Genomic DNA, 19053 nt, shown 5'->3' with positions numbered 1-19053 from the left:
TGCTCAGAACTTGGACCGAGCCATAATACAGTCCATAGGAAAAGCTTCTGCCTCTTAAAGAAAATCTGTCAGCAGCATTTCACCTTACAAACTATTCATACCCGTATGTAACTCTTTCATAGACAAGTCCAGCAATACCTTTATGTGCCCAGTCTGTTTTTTCATTACTGAGGAATCAGCATTTGAATTGAGGTTGAAGAGCTATTTGCAGATGTGAAGCCTCTGTCACTCCAGCTCTATTCCTCGCCCAGCGTCACCTATTTCTGCTTGACTGACGGCCTCTATGCTGTGTGACAGCAGGCAGAGAAGCAGTCAGTCAAGCAGGAAGAGGCAGTGATTGGGCATGGGATAGAGCTGGAGTGACATAGGCTTCAAATCTACCCTAGTTCTTTAGCCTCATTTGCATATCAATGTAAAAGCTGATTTTACAGTAACTGAGTAAGGTACTTGCCATGTAAAAGGCATTGCTGGACTTGTCTTGGAAAGATTTACATCCATATATAGTTTGGGGTGCAAAATCCTGCTAACAGATTCACTTCCCTTTAAAGAAATGAAGCCATAATGCTAATGTGAACAGAGCCTAAATTTCTTTACCAGACCCACAATAGAGATATTAATCTTAAATCTGTGTGTATGAAACCAGCAGTCAATAATGCTATTATAGAATGGTCTTTAACCCTTCAAGATGCAGGCAATTTTTCATCTTTGCACTTTTGTTTTTACTTACTTTTCTTCCAAGAGTCAAAACTTTTTTATTTTTCTGTTGACATAGCTGAACTAGGGCTTGTTTTTTGCGGTACAATTTCTAGTCTTGAATAACGCCATTCAATTACTATATCATGTAGTGAAAACCAGGAAGTGTGGTGAAGCAAATGCAGTCCCACCTGGCAAGATGTTTCTTCAGATGTCAAAGGTGTAATTATACATATATAATTTTTTCTATTTTAGTGGATAAAAAAAATTCCTGCATACAAAAAACAAAAATGATTTGTGTCTCCATTTTCTGAGACTTTAACTTTGTTTTTTTGGGGTATGTGCTGTAACAAAAAAATGGCAGTTGTGTCGTTTTGATATTTTCTTGTTTCAATATTCGCCTTATGGGATAAATAAATATTTTATCAGTTCTGGCACTTACGCATGCAGCAATACTAATTATGTTATTTTTTTTTACATTTCACTATTTACATTTAAGGAAAAAAAGGGTTGACTTAATTTTTCTTTTTAAATTTTTATTTTCTATTGATGGACTATACAATATGCTGCAATACCAAGGTATTATGAAACTGCCACTGTCCTATGAAGTCCAGCCACTTGTTGGGTTTCATAGCAGCAGTTACATGGCAGACACAGGGGCCTAAGGTAGGCCCCCGCCTGCAATGGCAACCTATTGGCACACTACGATTGCATAGTGTGTGAAGGAAGGGTAAAACAAGGCAATAGACATCAGAACTTCTGATGGCCACCATGGTAAAGCCTTTTAGATTGCGCTGGCAGCCGGTATCTACGCTATGTATCATTTGCTGTAAAAGTATGGACCACAATGTCCAGAACAGTCACGGATGTCCTCGCATAAATGAGGCTGTTGAGTGTCGGTCAGGAGACCCGTGGTTGGTCTGCATATCGCTATCCATGCTTGGACCAGGAGTAACGTACATATGAAACCAGCCTGAGGCTAACATTCTCAACCAAAAATTTAAGAAAATTCTGTGATGTGGAAACAAAACATTATACCTCATTTTCATTCATTATTTATTATCTGAACAGTACAAACTTTTGTGATTTTTTTAAAGCTTGCATAGGGGAATCCCTGAATGTGGAGTTATGGTTTCACGTTTATTGCCAGGAACATATGTACCGTAACAGGTCATGACTTTAAGTAAATGCCACAACAAAAAATCTATGGGCTAAGGCTTTTAGATCTTATACTATGCTAAAGCCCCAACTGTTTAGATTTAGCTTTAGATAAAGACAAAGCTCTGGCTGCAATTTTCAGAAAGCAGCACTCATTTGAAGTAAAGCGCCCTGGTTCACAGTCTGTGGTTTTGTCTGTGTAAGTGAAAGAGAGATGGAAGAAAACAGTCTGTCCCTATCTGTCTCTGCTGCAAGTCCCCCTGCACAGCTATGGATCTGAAGTACCCCCGTGCAGGAAAAAACCCAAATGAATCTCTCGTTATATTCTCCAGTGATGGGAGTGGAAGTGTTGGACCCCCAGTGATCACAATGCCAAGGTATATCCATGCCAAATGCCATGACTTTCAAAGATAGGAATACCCACTTAAAGAGGTTGTCCACTACTTTAGTGCTGATGACCTATCTTTAGGATAGGTCATCAATGTCTCATCGATCGGGGTCTGACAGCTGGCACCCCGCCGATAAGCTGTTATCAGTGTCAGCAGCCGCCAGCCGGAAGTATTCAGTTGTGGAGCTGGCAGTCTTCCGATAGTGGCTGAGGCTTGGTACTACACCTCCTATTCAAATCAATAGGAGGCGGATGTGTAGTACTCTGAGGTGGCCACTATCAGAAGACGGCTAGCTCCGCAAGGGAGTCATTCCGGCCGGCAGCTGCTGCTGCTACCAATAGAATCTGATCTGCAGGGGTTCTGGGTGCAGACCCTGACAGATCAGACATTGATGACCTATCTAAGGATAGGTCATCAATGATAAAGTAGTGGACAACCTCTTTAAGGATACAACATTTTAAGAGGACTTGTCAAATACACGTATTCTTCATGATAGGGGGATCTTTATGATGCCCAAGACAGGAGTCTGAGGTATCTTTTCTTAGAACTCTCCAGTAAGCCAATCCTCCGTTGTTTCTGCTCCAAATTTCTGAACAAACTGACAGGAGGTGTCACCATTTAGAGGTTTTGTCCATGCACTTTGACCATGTCCAATCTGTGCAGCCAGCCAATCTGTGTCAGTCTATGTAGGGACATACACCTTTGACAAAGGAAACGGTGACACCCAGTTGTCCATTTATTTATAAATATTCAGGAGGAATAACAGAAGAACGACTCAATTCAGAGTTATAAGAAGATCACCAAGAATAAAAACTAGAAAGTGAAATTATGGGTAAATGAAATCTCTAAACACCACCATTGACTTTCAGTAAATTGTCTTATTAAATTGATCAGACATATACATTTATCTGCGTGATTTGACGTTCTGCCAGTGATGGCATTGTTATACAGTGTACAGAGTAGAGCAGTATGTGTGAACAGCCTCATACAGCGGTGCTGCTTGCCACACTAGTATTGCTGTGCAGTAGTGCTGCAGGTCTGCGCTCTTGTCAGCGGAGTCGGTTATTGTTGGAGGGATTGGAGCGAGCTTTACACAGGCGGATAGAGAGAGAGTCATTTTCCATTAGGAGCTTAGGACTGTGTATTACTTATTAACAAAGTGTCTGTTCATATTTGGCATGCAGGGAAATCAAGTAATTGTAAAAATAAAAAGGAAATCAAAATGTAGTGTTTGTATTTACCGGATATGGTAACAGTGCATAAAAAGCATCATCTTCATGAGTTTTACTAGTGTATAAATATATTTATATAGTTCTGTCAGTTCCTGAGTGCTTCCTAACAACTTTGCTCGCATTGACTTGGTCCACTGCTAGGGTCTCAACTTCTGGCTGGGGCACATGTTGACTCTGGACAGAGGTTGCATGTGGGATCCTATGGGCAACCCCAACATGGGCCTTTTGCTTCTTCTCTTTAGCTGGACTACTAGAGTCAGAGCGTATCGGAGGGATAACAAGTGGGCGCTCTTTGATGATCTGTGTGTCCACCGTTTGTCTTGCCAGTAAAAATGGGGTGGGATCAGGCATGGCATCTACAGGTTCACGTAACATTATTTTACGGCCATCTGCCCCAAGCCTATAGACCTCTGCAAAGTCAGCATTAAGGGGTGTGGATAAGCTCTTCTTCATTCTTCTTCTCGGAGTCTCGGGTAGCTTTTCTTTTGGAGGAGATGGCTTGTAGGTGGACATTACTGGGCTCCCTGGAGCTGCAGCTTCTGCGGCTCCACTTGTACTGAGCAGCTTCTTCTTTGTTGCATGCAGCTGTGATGTGAGATAGGCAATAGTGCTTGCTCTCTGCTCCAGCTCACTGGACAACATGTTGAGCTTATGGCTTTTAACTTTCAGTTCTTCCAAGTATTTCTTCTCCCTTTCCTTTATTGTATTTTCCAGCACCATTATCATTGCATTTTTCTGCTCAAGCTCCTTTATTAGCTCATTGTTCTCCGTTTCTTTGTCTTTAAGCTGAGCTTCCAGTTCTTCACATTTTCTCCTGAGCTCATCACTTCTTGAAAAACTATCCCCTGGAAATGAATTAAAAATAACATTATCATTCTGATTATTAAAGAAAGTGTGCCAAGCTTTCCATATTCAGGTATTACATGGTAGCAGCTTAGCGTACCCTAGTATATTCACGTTTGTAATACACTTTTATCATGTACCCTGGAAAAGCTTCCAGTATATAGCATAAATGTGTCTATAGGGGTACATTAGTTCAATGGAGGCACAAAGAATTTAACTTTGGTGGGCCTTTAACTGGCTGGTTCACCACTTTACCACTTACCATACAACGGTATTCTGTAAAAACCATGTCAAGAGTATAAAGTTTAAAACAAACAAACAATGGGACCCTATTGGTAATGGATGTCATTATTAAGTATTGTTTGGAGTCAGAGGCGTACATAGAAATCATGGGCCTAAGCAGAAGTTCTATTTGGGCTTCCCCCACCCCCTCAAAAAAACAGCAAAAAAACCTTAATATGTGGCGGAGTCACAGAAGAGCATAACCCACAACCTTGTAGCTCTTACAAAGTCATTCTCCTCCTATATAGTCCTCTACACAGTTTTATGGGCACCACATAGTCCTCCACACAGTATTATGGGCACAACATAGTCCTCCACACAGTATTATCGGCATCACAAAGTCCTCAATACAGCATTATGGGCACCACATAGTCCTCCATACAGTAGTATGGGCACCACATAGTTCTCCATACAGTATTATTAGCACCACAAAGTCCTCCATACAGCATTATGGGCACCACATAAAGTACAGACCAAAAGTTTGGACACACCTTCTCATTTAAAGATTTTTCTGTATTTTCATGACTATAAAAATTGTACATTCACACTGAAGGCATCAAAACTAAGAATTAACACATGTGGAATTATATACTTAACAAAAAAGTGTGAAAGAACTGAAAATATGTCTTATATTCTAGGTTCTTCAAAGTAGCCACCTTTTGCTTTGATGACTGCTTTGCACACTCTTGGCATTCTCTTGATGAGCTTCAAGAGGTAGTCACCGGAAATGGTCTTCCAACAATCTTGAAGGAGTTCCCAGAGATGCTTAGCACTTGTTGGCCCTTTTGCCTTCACTCTGCGGTCCAGCTCACCCCAAACCATCTGGATTGGGTTCAGGTCTGGTGACTGTGGAGGCCAGGTCATCTGGCGTAGCACCCCATCACTCTCCTTCTTGGTCAAATAGCCCTTACACAGCCTGGAGGTGTGTTTGGGGTCATTGTCCTGTTGAAAAATAAATGATGGTCCAACTAAACGCAAACCGGATGGAATAGCATGCCGCTACAAGATGCTGTGGTAGCCATGCTGGTTCAGTATGCCTTCAATTTTGAATAAATCCCCAACAGTGTCACCAGCAAAGCACCCCCACACCATCTCACCTCCTCCTCCATGCTTCACGGTGGGAACCAGGCATGTAGAGTCCATCCGTTCACCTTTTCTGCGTCGCACAAAGACACGGTGGTTGGAACCAAAGATCTCAAATTTGGACTCATCAGATCAAAGCACAGATTTCCACTGGTCTAATGTCCATTCCTTGTGTTCTTTAGCCCAAACAAGTCTCTTCTGCTTGTTGCCTGTACTTAGCAGTGGTTTCCTAGCAGCTATTTTACCATGAAGGCCGGCTGCACAAAGTCTCCTCTTAACAGTTGTTGAGGAGATGTGTCTGCTGCTAGAACTCTGTATGGCATTAACCTGGTCTCTAATCTGAGCTATTAACCTGCGATTTCTAAGGCTGGTGACTCGGATAAACTTATCCTCAGAAGCAGAGGTGACTCTTGGTCTTCCTTTTCTGGGGCGGTCCTCATGTGATGGTTTTTGCAACTGCACTTGGGGACACTTTCAAAGTTTTCCCAATTTTTCGGACTGACTGACCTTCATTTCTTAAAGTAATGATAGCCACTCGTTTTTCTTTACTTAGCTACTTTTTTCTTACCATAATACAAATTCTAACAGTCTATTCAGTAGGACTATCAGCTGTGTATCCATCAGACTTCTGCACAACACAACTGATGGTCCCAACCCCATTTATAAGGCAAGAAATTCCACTTATTAAACCTGACAGGGCACACCTGTGAAGTGAAAACCATTTCCGGTGACTACCTCTTGAAGCTCATCAAGAGAATGCCAAGAGTGTGCAAAGCAGTCATCAAAGCAAAAGGTGGCTACTTTGAAGAACCTAGAAAATAAGACATATTTTCAGTTGTTTCACACTTTTTTGTTAAGTATATAATTCCACATGTGTTAATTCATAGTTTTGATGCCTTCAGTGTGAATGTACAATTTTCATAGTCATGAAAATACAGAAAAATCTTTAAATGAGAAGGTGTGTCCAAACTTTTGGTCTGTGCTGTAGTTCTCCATACAGTATTATGGGCACCACATAGTCCTCCATACAGCATTATGTGCACCACATACTCCTCCATACATTATTATGTGCACCACATACTCCTCCATACAGTATTATGTGCACCATATTGTCTTCCATACAGTATTATGAGAACCACATAGTCCTTCAGACAGTATTATGGGCGCCACATACCATATTTTTTTCGGACCATAAGACGCACTTTTTTCCTCCAAAATTTTGGAGGAAAATGGGGGGTGCGTCTTATAGTCCGAATGTTGGGGGGGGGGGGGTGTATATTTATGTGTGGTGTGGGGGGGAACGGTATCGGTCCCCGCTGCTAAAGAAAATGAATATTCACTGCTCCGCACTGAATATTCAAGATCCTTAATAGCGGTATACAGTGTAGCCGCGCTGCGGCTGCTGCTACTGCCGGCTATCTCCTGTGCCCGCTGTTAAAGGGCACGAATATTCAACCTCTCTCCACGCCCACGGGCGTGGGCAGGGGGTGAGTATTCATGGCCTTTAATTAGCGGGCACAGGAGATAGCCGGCAGCAGCAGCAGCCGCCGCAGTGTGGCTCTGCTGTGTGCCGGCTATGAAGGAGAATGAAGTCACTGCTCCCCGCACACACAGACCCGGCGTGGGGAGCAGTAATTTCCGGCAGCTGATCTCTCCTTGTGAGCCGCGCATGGCAGTGACGTCATGCGCGAATCACAAGGAGAGATCAGTGCGGGCAGACAGGACGCAGTGCTGGAGGAGAGAAGAGAGGTGAGTAGGAGTGTTTATTTTTTTTTAATATGAAGCCTGATGAGGATTAGGGGGACCATGCATACTAGGACAGGAATTAGGGATGCCATGCATACCAGGACAGGGATTAGGGGTGCCAAGCATACCAGGACAGGGATGAGGGGTGCCATGCATACTAGGACAGGGACTAGGGGTGCCATGCATACCAGGACAGGGATTAGGGGTGCCATGCATATCAGGATATGGATGAGGGGTGCCATGCATACCAGGACAGGGATGAGGGGTGCCATGCATACCAGGACAGGGTGAGGGGTGCCATGCATACCAGGACAGGGATGAGGGGTGCCATGCATACCAGGACAGGGATGAGGGGTGCCATGCATACCAGGACAGGGATGATGGGTGCCATGCATACCAGGATAGGGATGAGGGGTGCCATGCATACCAGGATAGGATGAGGGGTGCCATGCATACCAGGATGGAGGGATGCCAGGCATACCAGGATGGGGATGGGGACCACATATAAAAGGAAGGGGGGCGGCATATATACCAGGATGGGGGATATTGTCAGAATTGGGAGACATTACCCCTATACCAGTGTCAGCAGAAGGCCCCCTCCTCCTTAAAAGTGCATCATGACCACATTTTTTGCTTAAATTTTTATTTTTTTATTTTCCTCCTCTAAAACCTAGGTGCGTCTTATGGTCCGGTGCGTCTTATAGTCCGAAAAATACGGTAGTCCTCCATATAGTATTATGGGCACCACAGTGCTCCATACAGTATTATGGGCATCATATAGTCCTCCATACAGTAAAATGGGCCCCATATAGTGCTCCATACATAAAAAAATAAACACATACTCCCCTCTCCCTGTTGCTCCTGTCTCTGATCTTCTGACCCTCTGCACTGCTTAGTACAGAAGGCGTGCACTAGTGACGTCATTGTGCTCTCTGCATGAAGATGTCACAGAGCTCAGATGCAGAGGGGGAATGATGGGAGAGGGAGCGTCAGCTGACTGCTTGCTCTCCCTTCATTGTTTTCAACTGTATCGGCATTCCATGCAGGGCCCATTGTGGCCACGTGGTCTGCTGGCAATGGCGGTACTGATTGGAGTATATAATGTGCTGTTGTATACCTTAAAGAGTTGTCCACCTTTAAGGATAGATTATATATCTATATTTCTTTAAAAGGTCTATTGATGGCTGCAGAATGAGTTAACCGAGAATCTGTCAGTGAGCTTGTTCTGACAGTCCAATGGGAGGATTTCTTCCCCGCTTATCTGTTTTGCTTCTCTCAGCCGATTTATGATCGCAGACCACAACAAAAGTTCAATGTATAGGGAAACAAAACACATGTTGAAGCCGAAATCCAAATCGCAAATATAACTTTTAGATCCAAATACATGCATTTAAAAAAAAAAGAAAAAGAAGGTGGATATCCCCTCTAAATAGAAGCTGTAAATGTGACGTGAACAGAGCACTGGTGTAATGTAGTATAGCACCTCCGTATGAAGCAATTCAACTGATGGAAAATCACGTTCTTTTTTTTGCCCCTGGATTTATATAAATTTAGAGACAAATGAAGGTACAGTATAGGCTCACCCACGGATTTGTACGCACTATTACAGACCCATGGTTTTTAATCAATTATCTTATATTTATCAACAAAAAGATAAAGAAAGCTCTGATCTGAACATTACAAACTTTTGCTCTAATTTGACAAAATGAATTAAAAAAAGACACTTGGAAACTGAAATTGGGGAAATGCATAGAAAGCGAAATGTAGACACATATCCGGCCTGCCAGCACTCATCTCCCCTTCTCTGTACAATGGTTTAGTCCATGCACCATAAGAAACAATAAACCATTTATGAAGCTGCACTATTTGTATCCCTCTAGTATGAGCTCAGATTTCAGTCTGCCCACAGCGAACAACATGGACGGCTGCATCTGCTCAAGGGCGCTAATGGCCGATGAATCAATACAGAGAGGTCATTTGCTGTTTAAGGGTCCAGTTTTTTGCATTTACATGTGACCCATCAGTGCTGACTGTAACAAGATTACATGAAACATTTATATCTCCTGTCCACTGAAACCACAGGGGACACTCTGTATGGATGGCACAGATGCAGCCGAGAGCAAAAGATCAGCTGCTTAGTGACACTTAAAGTGATAGCATGGAGCACTTCACAGTAATGAGCATGAAGGAGTGAGCCTTTCTCATATGTCTCCACGATCCACAGCAAATGCCTTGCAATGTTGTGCTGAGTGTGGCCAGTGACAGACACAGGCAGAAGGAATGTAGACTGTGAGCCCCAATGTGTCCGCAATGATGATGAAAGTACAGCGCAGTGGAATTAATGGTGCTATATAACTGAGGAAAATAAATAAGAGGGCTTCTGTGCAAGAACAATATATGGGCCCTTTGCAGTTCAATAGCTCCTCATACTGCACAATTCCACCTGTTTTGGAGCTAGAAGTGCCCCCCCCTTACCCCTGGGCCCCCTTTGTGGCTGCACAGGTTGCACCAATGATATGTCTGTGCCATACTATTGGCATCGCTGCTCAACTCCTGAGGCTATGTGCCCACGATGCAGAAATGAAGCAGAAAATTTCTGCAGCATTTCTGCATCTCCCTGGCAGAAAAAACGCATGCAGATTGTGCATGCATTTTTCCTGCAGAATACATGCGGATTCACATGCGGATTCACATGCGCTAACGCATGTGTATCCGCATGCGGACTGACAAGCGCTTTCCATGCGATAGCATCACTTGGAAAGTGCTTGACAACTAGGTCACACTGTATAAATCCATGCAAACAGCATGGATTTATACAGTGTGAACCGTAAAAATTAAAACAAATAAAGCTGTACTCACCCCCGAGGCCCCGGCGTGGCTGCAGCGCTCGTTCCTGTCTGGTTCCCGGGTGCCGGCATATCGCGAGACAGAGCGGTGAAGGGCCTGCGGTCACATGACTGTGACGTCACCGCAGGTCCTCAAGCGATGCCGGCATTCAGAGAGAAGCCGTCGGAAAGGTGAGTATAAACTTTATTTGTTGTTTTATTCTTTTTTTACAGGTACAATGGTACCCAGGTCTGGATGAGAGTCTTCTCTCCTCCAGAACTGGGTACCATACGCACATAGAGACGCATAGAATCCGCTTGTACAAATGTACAGATGCGGATTCTATGCGTCTCAATGCAAGTCAATGGCGGGAGTTCCGCTGCGCTTCCGCAAAATTAATGAACATGCTGCGGATTTTTGTATGCAGCATAAACGCTGCGGAAAAATCCACAGCATGTGCATAGAATATGCGGAATCCCCTTGGGGACCATGGGGTGCGGATTACCTAGCGTTTCACAAGCGTTTACGCTGCGGAAATTCCGCAGCATAAACGCTTGAAAAACGCTACGTGGGCACACAGCCTTAAAGCCCATATGGTGGAGGACAGAAGAGGCGTGAACATTTTTTTAGCATTTTCTATGACAAATTTCATGCACAATAAGTGAAAATAATTAACATTGTGCATCCTCCAGTTCTAATTTGTGCACATATAATCTAATATATACTATTATATATTAATAGAATATAATACTGGTATGAATATGTAAATGACAGTGCCCCAAAAAATAAAATCATCCAGCAAAAAATACTACAAGTGAACACCTCTTCAAAAGAAGGTGTGGTAGCTCACTCGGCTGCACATAGAGGTAGACACAGGAACACTGTATCTTTAAATCTTCCGCTGGTTTATTAAAAGTACTGCATAAACCACGGCAACGTTAACAAGACAAACAAGGACTTCCCAGCCTAACAGGAAGACAAAAACATAACATATGGCACAGTCCTTGCTGCTACGGGAAACCGTGACACATCACAATATAGCTCCAGAGCTTTCACCTCCAGGCCCACCCCACAACAAATACTCTAAAAGGCTCAGAATTTATCCTCTGACCTCCTCCCTCTCTACAGGTGTTTAATCACCCTAGCACTAAACATGGCTTATTAACCCCTCTTAGCACTTTGTGTGCTGGAACATTTTTCCTAAGTTTATATTACTGGAGCTAACAATCTCGATGCTACATATCTCCCCTCTAGTACTTTGCCAGTGACTCTGTCACAAAGGTTTTCCTGCAGGACAATAAGAATTATTTTATTATTGTTACTTTTGACATGAGTTCGTGCTGTGGTCTGGACAAAACAACAACTCATTTCCAAAGTAAATCTGGAACACCAATGTCCAGTGACCTCCAACCGCGCCTCGCGGATTACCGAGACTGGACCAGACAAGGATCACGTGTCCTGAATAACCCAGTTCTGCATCCTGGTAATGCAAGTTAATGATTGAATTTCCAACAACTCCTGGGACCCCATTCCGTGCCTTGTCACATGATGAAGTGAATATTTTCCTTACATTTTTTTAGGGCCAATAAATTAAAAATGACCCCACCATTACATTAACATTGTATATTATATTTTACTCTTGCCACAATATACAGGGACCATTCTAATGGCAAAAGGGTGGGGGACCTATATGAAAAAACAAACAAACATCTTATTATCTTAGTATTTCTTGCTGAAAAGAACAAACTTAGGAGGAGTTGTCCGGGAGTTTAAGAAATGTAACACTGAAGACCTGTTAAATCCCAACTGCTCCAGTTTTCTGCGGTGAAGACATGCTGCACATCAACAAAATTGCTGCAGCCAATCACTGGCTGTACATAATAGCAGTGAGACCAGTGATTGGCAGCAGTGGCATATATATTATATGGCACGTTATAGCTACCGAATAATAAATAAAAGCCTACAAGGATCACCAGAGCAGTGGGGGATTTAACAATTAACATTTGTTTTATTTATTCCATTTCCTACTGCCAGTTTCATTCCATGAACTCTCGGAGAATCCCTTTAAGAATCTTATACTTACAGAAATGCCATTGTTACCTGTTTAACAGTAGTTACCAATACTACATTTACAATTCCAATACAGTCCCGCTCTCTTCTACACAGACAGGAGCAGGAGTTAGAGGAGCTGTGATAGATAATAACTACAAAGAAAGAAGTGTGAGTGAGTGGTGTCCATGCTGGCACAGTCCACAGCCTTTTCATACATTCTACCTGTGTATCAGATTCAGCTTGAAGGCACCTACTGGATCAGTAAAGGTTTCTTGTTCTTTCCTTTGCTGAATAGGTGCATAAGAGACCATGAACAACTGGTAAAATCCTCCATTGGTAAAAAGAAATAAAACATTTAAAAAGCATAAAAAGGAAATGCCATATTAATTAATGAAGCTTTATAGTGTTTACCTGTCTGATCAGAAGTTTGAAGAGTCAGTTCATACGTTAGATCTGTAAATAAAAATACAGAGAAGATGGTTGAGAATCAAAGTCATGAAATTACTTTAAACTTTTACTTCCCATAAAGTGCATGTTCATCTCCTGATGTGATTTATAATGTACATGGCAAATTGAAGAGGTACAGATGTGGAACCAATACTATAGTTTGTGAACAGCAAAGTGACCCATCATACAGCTAATACACATTCACAAACAGGCAAACAGTCTTTATCCATGTATAATGATACAAACACATCAAAAAGGGCATGTATAAAAACTCGGAACACACAGACATATCTCATTCCACTTGCAGTATGCTCACTCACCTACCCTCCCACACCCAGTAAAGACCCCAAGTTACTAAGAAAAAGTGCAAGTGCTACTGAGTGCAAAAGTGCAAGTGCAAAGATGAGGAATACGATAACAGAAAGGAAGTATTAATAGCTTAAACCCTGGAACAAAAGCGTCTCAATTCAAGAGTGTACAATAAAGCCGAAAATACAAAGAAAGAAACAGGCAACCATATACCCAATTTATATCACAGGTAAACTAAGAGTAAAGGTATGTAGATGGGAAGAATTGGAGAGATGTACTCTGCCGGCAAGGCTCCCCACATGTCTTGCGGTTCCAACAGATTCCTCAAGTGTCTGTCTGTGCATCCTGAGTTTATATATATGATTTTAATCATGTGTTGGTGTGATGTGTCTAGTACTTGTTAGATCATCTACACTCCTCAGCACTGAAATTACAACACCAAGAAAGAAAAGTTGTGGAATTATGGAGATCACAGGATCAAGAGACATGTTAATGATATCCAAGCTTGGCATTATATTGGTTTGGTGGTGGAATCAGTGGTACAATCATTTCTCCAAAGTGTCTCAGTGTTTTTTTAACATGACATCAGGACGCATATTACTCAGGATATTGTGAGCAGCCTACTTGGCCTAAACGTGCTACCATGGCCTGTAGCGTCTCTGGAGTTGTCTTCCATTGCACACATCTGGAACATCGGTGGTAGGAGATTGCAAAAGGAGCCGCCACTAGCAGATCTTGATGATTTGTGTACCCAAGTGCATTGTCCATCAATAATATAATTTTTCTTTCCTGGTGTTGCAATTTCACTATTGTGGAGTTTATAAATAAAAACTGATTGTATGTGTTTGGATGGGCATAAGCCTTAATGACGTGTCACTATGATTTTTTGCAAAAATAGCTGGGATATGACATAACACTATGTCCTCCCAGCCACCTGATGTGCAGGGATCTGTAATAGTCGTAATACTCAAAGCGCACCTGTCAGCAGGTTTGTGCTCAGTAAACTACATACACTGTCAGGTCGGCGACATTACACTGATTAAAATGATACCTTGGTTGATGAAATCCGTCCTGTGGTTCTTGTGTAATCTTTACTTTCAGTTTGGAGATAATGATATATGCTTGTGATCCGGGGCAGCCTGTGGGGGCACTCTATCTGGTGCTCTGCTTACATATTCATCTGTATGCTCTGACAGCTCACTGATCGTTCACTGACCGGCCTCCTATTTTACATAATGCATCTAGTAGTGCAGGGCTAGGTAAAATGGAAGGCAAGTCAGTGAAAGCACAGTGAGCTGTCATAAGAGCATACAAATGAATATGTAAGCAGAGCACCAGATAGAGCCCCCCCCTTACAGGCCAACCGAAGCATGAGCATATCATTATCTCCAAACTGAAAGTAAAGCTTACACAACAACCACAGGAAGGATTTCATCAACCCAGGTATCATTTTAATCAGTGTAATGTCACCCACCTGACAGTCTATGTAGTTTACTGAGCACAATCCTGATGACAGGGGCACTTTAAGAGTAATACTCTTTTCAAGTGATCAGGTCCGTGTATTAGTGCCCTATACAAAACGTGTCCAGGAGAGTCACTGGGCAGGGAAAATATCTGAGGGAGATGAAGCACTTAACAAGCACTCCTGCTTCATTGTCAGGACTGGTGGGAGTCCTGGCAGCTGAACCCCCACTAATCAGTAGGTGAAGGCATACGCTAGCAAAATTCCATCACTTATGACAGCAGAAAAACCATCAGACCCCTCATGACAGTGAATCATAATCAACTTTAAAATACTATGCCATTGCAGAGAAAACAAAGGCCCTGGTTCATTAAGCAGTTTTTGTCAGTTTTCTGGAGTAAAACTGCTTGAAATATTTCAAAATTTGAAGTTGTGCAAAAAAAAAGTAGCAATTTCTGACGTTTTTATATCAAAACAGCCACTTGCGACAACTTTTTGAAAAGTGAGTAGAGCTCTGACGTGATAGGGCGTGCCAACAAATTCATCATAAATTATGTTACAAACTTGTCAAATTACGTCAGAAATGTACTCCTTTCCCTAACTGGAGCAACATTTATGGCAGTGCAGCATGGTAGATGAAAGATGTGGCAAATTCATTAAGAGGCACCTGCTTCTTAATCAAATTGCTGTGCCCTACTGCAGGCTTCTCTTCATGAAGATTGCCACACAAACCACTAGTCTATATGAGCAGGGGCCACAGTTTTAAAGATTGCTTGGCATGGGGAGAAGTGTCCTCCGAGTGTCTCCGCTCCAGGCTTGGCTTGATTAATAAGTCTCGCTCTAAGGCCGGTTGTGTATCACAAACATAGTATAAACTGTGCTGTACGGAATGAACCTGAACTCGACAGTCTCACATATGCCCATGAGGCTGTTGAATTTAGGCCAGGAGACTCAGCCGGCCCACGCATCACAGTATCAGACTGTGATACATGGATGTGTGAAACTGGCCTAAGTGGGCCTCTCCTCTAGGCTCAGCTAGATTGACAGGTTTTTCACTAAGGCAGATTTCACACATCTGTGTACCATGGTTTGAGTACAGACCATGACGTTTGGACTGGCTTTATAGAACTAAGAAAATAAAGCCGCATTCTGAAATGTTGAAAATAGCAAATTTGGAAAATAGGAAGTGCATTATTGCCATAGAAAATATGTAAATGCTACTTTATGTACATATGGAATATTGGAAAAATGAAACTGCAATATTGCTACAAAAATAACAGAAAAAAGAAAGAAGGTACTTAGCACATAATTCATGGGAGCCCAACATTCATCGACAAGGCATACCTCATTGTTGGGGACCTAACCTGATTATGACACCTCTCCTGGGCTATTCCATATGTACAAAAAGTAGCATTTACCCATTTTCTATGGCAGTAATGCAGCTTCTATTTTCCAAATTTGCTATTTTTGACATTTCAGAGTGCGGCTTTGTTTCTTCGTTCTATTGACACGGTTAGCTTGCACCTGTACACACTGGTTTGGATGTGCTGGTCAGTTTTTTGCATGTGGACTGGCCTTATAAATGCGCATTATGCTGTCGAGTTCGAGTTAGGAGATCTGCGCCCAGTCCATGCATCGAGCTGGAGGGGGTAAACTCACAGATATCTCACCCTCTTTTATAATATAGCTCTCTTAAGCTCCATTATTACCTGTGCAGTGCTGCTGTAGCCGGCGGATCTCGGTGTGTAATCCTTTCAGTGTATTGGCATGCTCCTGCTGCAGAAACAACAGGTTCTTTTGGGCACTCTGCAATTGATTTTCCAGGTTAGAAGTGGCCATCTTATTCGCTTTTAAGGAGAGAGGAAGGTGTGAGCCTGCGATGGAAAAAAAATAAAGTCAGTAATCCTGATCACATTGGGGACAATTATAGTAAATTTTAACTCCCCAGTTAATATAGAGCCTTATAAAATAAAATTAAAGTATATATTTATACAAAAACATTGATGACTCTTATTGGAAAAATGCAGTACAAATCAATAGAAAATAACACAAAAAGTTAGACAATTAAAATTTTAGGGAGACGGCTCCTGCGTGTTCCTAGCCCAGAACTCTAACATGTCATTATTCATCTTAAGACCATGCAATCGCATCTTCCTAGACGTCTATGAGATGGCTTTAGGTAGATACATTGCGCATTATTTAGATAATTTGTGTGATCTCTACAGCTAATGTCAGCACCACCTGCGAATTGCCACAAATCTAACCAATAGACTCTTTGGACATGTGCAAAACAGCAGCAACTATGAGCATCGGATGACATTAGCAAAATCAGTTCTTCTTGACAATTTTACTAATTTATTTACTTAATTTCCTAATAATCCTGTGGCCACAATCTTTCCAGATAGTTTCTTGAAGTCTTCTTGGCCCAATCCTGCTTAGATATTTCCTAGGAAAAGGATTACCATGTAATCTATGTATAAATATCTGGTGGATGAGCGTCTGCTCCACATGTCAGTAATGATAACATATCACATTGGTTTATCAGTACACTACTGCAGTTTACTCATCGGTGTACTATATCACCACTGCAGAGCTTCAGAAATTGATTCAGAGGGACAAAATCATCAGAAAAACCTGGAATTTGTACAATATGGCTGCAGTGAACACATCATTTAGACTGTGTTTTTGGCCTCTTGCTTCTCCGCAGGATAAAGCTCCAGACAGATATGTTCAATGGAGGCTGTGATGGAGAGTTAACCAAGCTATTCCACACCTATATTATACACGGACATATACCAGCTAAACAGAGGTCAAAAGGACACACTTTTCGCTGTCTTCAAACCAACGGACATCTTTAACACATATGGCAGAAGATTTCCTGGGGTAATCAGTAAATGTACACTTGATGAGAATTACGGCTTATGTATCTCTGCTTTATACTGGACAGGACGAGGCAAAAAGATTTTCTTCTAGATGGTTTTCATAAACGAGTCCCATTGACGTAGTTTTTGCATTAGTTGATGTGATGGATCTGTTGGACCTCACACCTCCAGCATGTCAGTGGACACAGTGGACAAGTTTGGACAGCGCACCATGTATTAACTCTATGGCCTTAATAATATTATGTCCATGAGCATTATGTGGCACTACCATAACGATAGTATTATGTGTGTACAGTACAAATCCTGCCCGTCGTGTTATCTCTATGGGTACTGTACAAATTCTAACCATTGTACCCTTCTCATAGCATTTACTGGACACAGGGGAAGACACACGTTATATGGTCTCCTGCTATAGTATGAGAACAAGAAAGATCACAAGACCTGAGCTCTCTCTTCTGGGTGTGTCTCAGAACAATGGTGAGCCGACAGCTGACAGAATACTTCCCGGCACACAGGCACCGCATATTGATGGCTCTTTGTATTTTTCTATAAAATATCGATAAAATATCAGCTAAATTGATTTATAATGCTGAGGTCTAGCTGACCACGTGGAGCTACAGGAACCAAAGTGCTCCAAAAAGTCATCAGAAACAAGCAGTGAAATATGTGATAGTGTGCATATGTAGAGTGTGTGCCTATATGTATATAGTGTATGCATATGTAGGGTGTGTGTATATAATGTGTGCATATGTAGTGTGTATATATATGTATATAGTGTGTATATGGATATAGTGTGTGCATATATGTATATGTGTGCATATATAGAGTGTGTATATATATGTATAGTGTATGTATATGTATACAGTGTTTATATGTATATAATGTGTGTTAGTATAGAGTGTGTGAATGCATAATGTGTATATGTATATAATGTGTATATAATGTGTATTAGTGCAGAGTGTGTACATACATAGCATGTGTATATGTATATAGTGTTTATATGTATATAATGTGTATTAGTGTAGTGTACATACATAGCGTGTGTATATGTATATAGTGTTTATATGTATATAATGTGTATTAGTGTAGAGTGTGTACGTACATAGTGTCTGTATATGAATATAGTGATTATATGTACAGTACAGACCAAAAGTTTGGACACACTTTCTCATTTAAAGATTTTTCTGTATTTTCTTGACTATGAAAATTGTACATTCACACTGAAGGCATCAAAACTATGAATTAACACATGTGGAATTATATACTTAACAAAAAAGTGTGAAACAACTGAAAATATGTCTTATATTCTAGGTTCTTCAAAGTAGCCACCTTTTGCTTTGATGACTGCTTTGCACACTCTTGGTATTCTCTTGATGAGCTTCAAGAGGTAGTCACCGGAAATGGTCTTCCAACAATCTTGAAGGAGTTCCCAGAGATGATTAGCACTTGTTGGCCCTTTTGCCTTCACTCTGCGGTCCAGCTCACCCCAAACCATCTCGATTGGGTTCAGGTCTGTTGACTGTGGAGGCCAGGTCATCTGGCGTAGCACCCCATCACTCTCCTTCTTGGTCAAATAGCCCTTACACAGCCTGGAGGTCTGTTTGGGGTCACTGTCCTGTTGAAAAATAAATGATGGTCCAACTAAACGC

General features: G+C 41.9%; 1 protein-coding gene across 3 annotated transcripts in view; it reads right to left on the bottom strand.

Moving 5' to 3' along the window:
* Window positions 1–3098: 3098 nt before the first annotated feature.
* CCDC92 (coiled-coil domain containing 92) overlaps window positions 3099–19053 on the bottom strand; it is a 52986-nt gene continuing 37031 nt past the window's right edge. For all 3 annotated transcript variants that reach the window (XM_073676171.1, XM_073676169.1, XM_073676170.1), the window contains exons 2-4: window positions 16232–16396; window positions 12716–12757; window positions 3099–4317 (exon numbers count right to left, since the gene is read on the bottom strand). In XM_073676171.1, the coding sequence (XP_073532272.1) occupies window positions 3545–4317; window positions 12716–12757; window positions 16232–16361 (945 nt within the window). In that variant the 5' untranslated portion in view covers window positions 16362–16396 and the 3' untranslated portion in view covers window positions 3099–3544. The remainder of the gene's footprint in view (window positions 4318–12715; window positions 12758–16231; window positions 16397–19053) is intronic.

The sequence above is a fragment of the Phyllobates terribilis genome, unplaced genomic scaffold, assembly GCF_046119375.1.
Source record: "Phyllobates terribilis strain yellow unplaced genomic scaffold, ASM4611937v1 Scaffold_1__5_contigs__length_1240528914, whole genome shotgun sequence".
Classification (NCBI taxonomy): domain Eukaryota; kingdom Metazoa; phylum Chordata; class Amphibia; order Anura; family Dendrobatidae; genus Phyllobates; species Phyllobates terribilis.
The sequence above is the reverse complement of the archived record's forward strand: the minus strand, read 5'-3'. Positions and strand labels throughout refer to the sequence as shown.